Below are 1,444 nucleotides of genomic sequence, written 5' to 3' on the forward strand. Positions count from 1 at the left end.
GCCGGCGGGGGCTGTGGGCCGCCGCTGGGGCGGCCCGGACGCGCTGGAAGACGCCGTTGGCCAAGCCCTTGACGCTGAGGCCGTAGACATCCTGCAGCCTCAGCAGGGCCTGGGCAGCCCCGGCCAGGTCCTCAGCTCCTGGAAGCTCCTCTTCCACCTCCTTGAAGGCAGCTTGGAGGGCTGAGGGCGGGGAGTGGGATTAATGAGCTCTTGGGGTGCGAAGCGCCGTGATCAGCGCTTCTCCCTCTGCCGGGGACCCCACGTGCTGCTCCTCTACTTGTGCTCCTGCTCCTCCCTCTTTTTCTTGTCCCCCATCCATTCTCCAGCTCCTCTATCCATTCCCCTGCTCTTCCATCCATTCTCCAGCTCCTCCATCCATTCCCCTTCTCCATCCATTCTTCTCTTCTTCCATCCATTCTCCAGCTCCTCTATCCATTCCCCTGCTCTTCCATCCATTCTCCAGCTCCTCCATCCATTCTCCAGCTCTTCCACATGTTCTCCAGCTCCTTCACACATTCTGCTCCTCCATCCATTCTCCAGCTCCTCCACATGTTCTCCTGCTCCTCCACATGTTCTCCTGCTCCTCCACCCATTCTCCTGCTTCTCCATCCATTCTCCTGTTCCTCCATCCATTCTCCAGCTCCTCCATCCATTCTCCAGCTCCTCCATCCATTCTCCAGCTCCTCCACATGTTCTCCTGCTCCTCCATCCATTCCCCTGCTTCTCCATCCATTCTCCTGTTCCTCCACCCATTCTCCAGCTCCTCCACCCATTCCCCTGCTCCACCACCTGTTCTCTGGCTCCTCCACCAAGTCCCTGTCACCTCACAGCTCTCCCCAGGTGACAGGACCCATGGCCCAACCATCTCCTCCCATACCCTGGGTGTTCTCAGTGGCCTCATCGCTGTAGATGACGTTGGGCCAGTCAGAGTGAAGACGTTTGATGAGGCTGAAGGCCACCAAGGGATTGTCCACCGAGGCCTTGGAGTCCTGGTGCAGTGCCTGGACCTTCTCATAAAACCTACGAGGCATCACTTGTGGGTGGTGACAGCCCTGGGGTGGGGTCTGGGGTCTGAGCCCCCCCATAGTTGGTCAGCTTGGGCCCTGCATCCACTTTTTTGGCCAAACCAGAGGTGAGGAAACCTCACAGAGGTTGGTAGATCCCAGCCCTGGTGGGTACATGAGGGTGGGCTGTGCCTTGGCAATGCTGTGACCCAAATAGGGGGGTCTACGTCCCCCTCCTGGGACGTGGGACATTGGGGGGGACACTGGGGAGACACCACGAATAGGGGGACATGGGGAACATGGACAATGCTGTGACCCAAATAGGGGGGTCTACGTCCCCCTCCTGGGACGTGGGACATTGGGGGGGACACTGGGGAGACACCACGAATAGGGGGACATGGGGAACGTGGGGTTGTGATACATAGGGGTGACATGGGGGG

The 1,444-nt window shown here is 59.3% G+C and overlaps 1 protein-coding gene across 1 annotated transcript in view; it reads right to left on the reverse strand.

Moving 5' to 3' along the window:
- Window positions 1-1,031, reverse strand: part of P4HA3 (prolyl 4-hydroxylase, alpha polypeptide III) — a 6,765-nt gene extending 5,734 nt beyond the window's left edge. Inside the window, exons 1-2 of the mRNA XM_009997988.1 lie at window positions 878-1,031; window positions 41-180 (exon numbers count right to left, since the gene is read on the reverse strand). Of these exons, the coding sequence (XP_009996290.1) occupies window positions 41-180; window positions 878-1,031 (294 nt within the window). The remainder of the gene's footprint in view (window positions 1-40; window positions 181-877) is intronic.
- Between the last annotated feature and the right edge of the window lie 413 nt (window positions 1,032-1,444).

This window comes from Chaetura pelagica, unplaced genomic scaffold (genome assembly GCF_000747805.2).
Source record: "Chaetura pelagica isolate M959 unplaced genomic scaffold, ChaPel_1.0 scaffold555, whole genome shotgun sequence".
Classification (NCBI taxonomy): Eukaryota; Metazoa; Chordata; class Aves; order Apodiformes; family Apodidae; genus Chaetura; species Chaetura pelagica.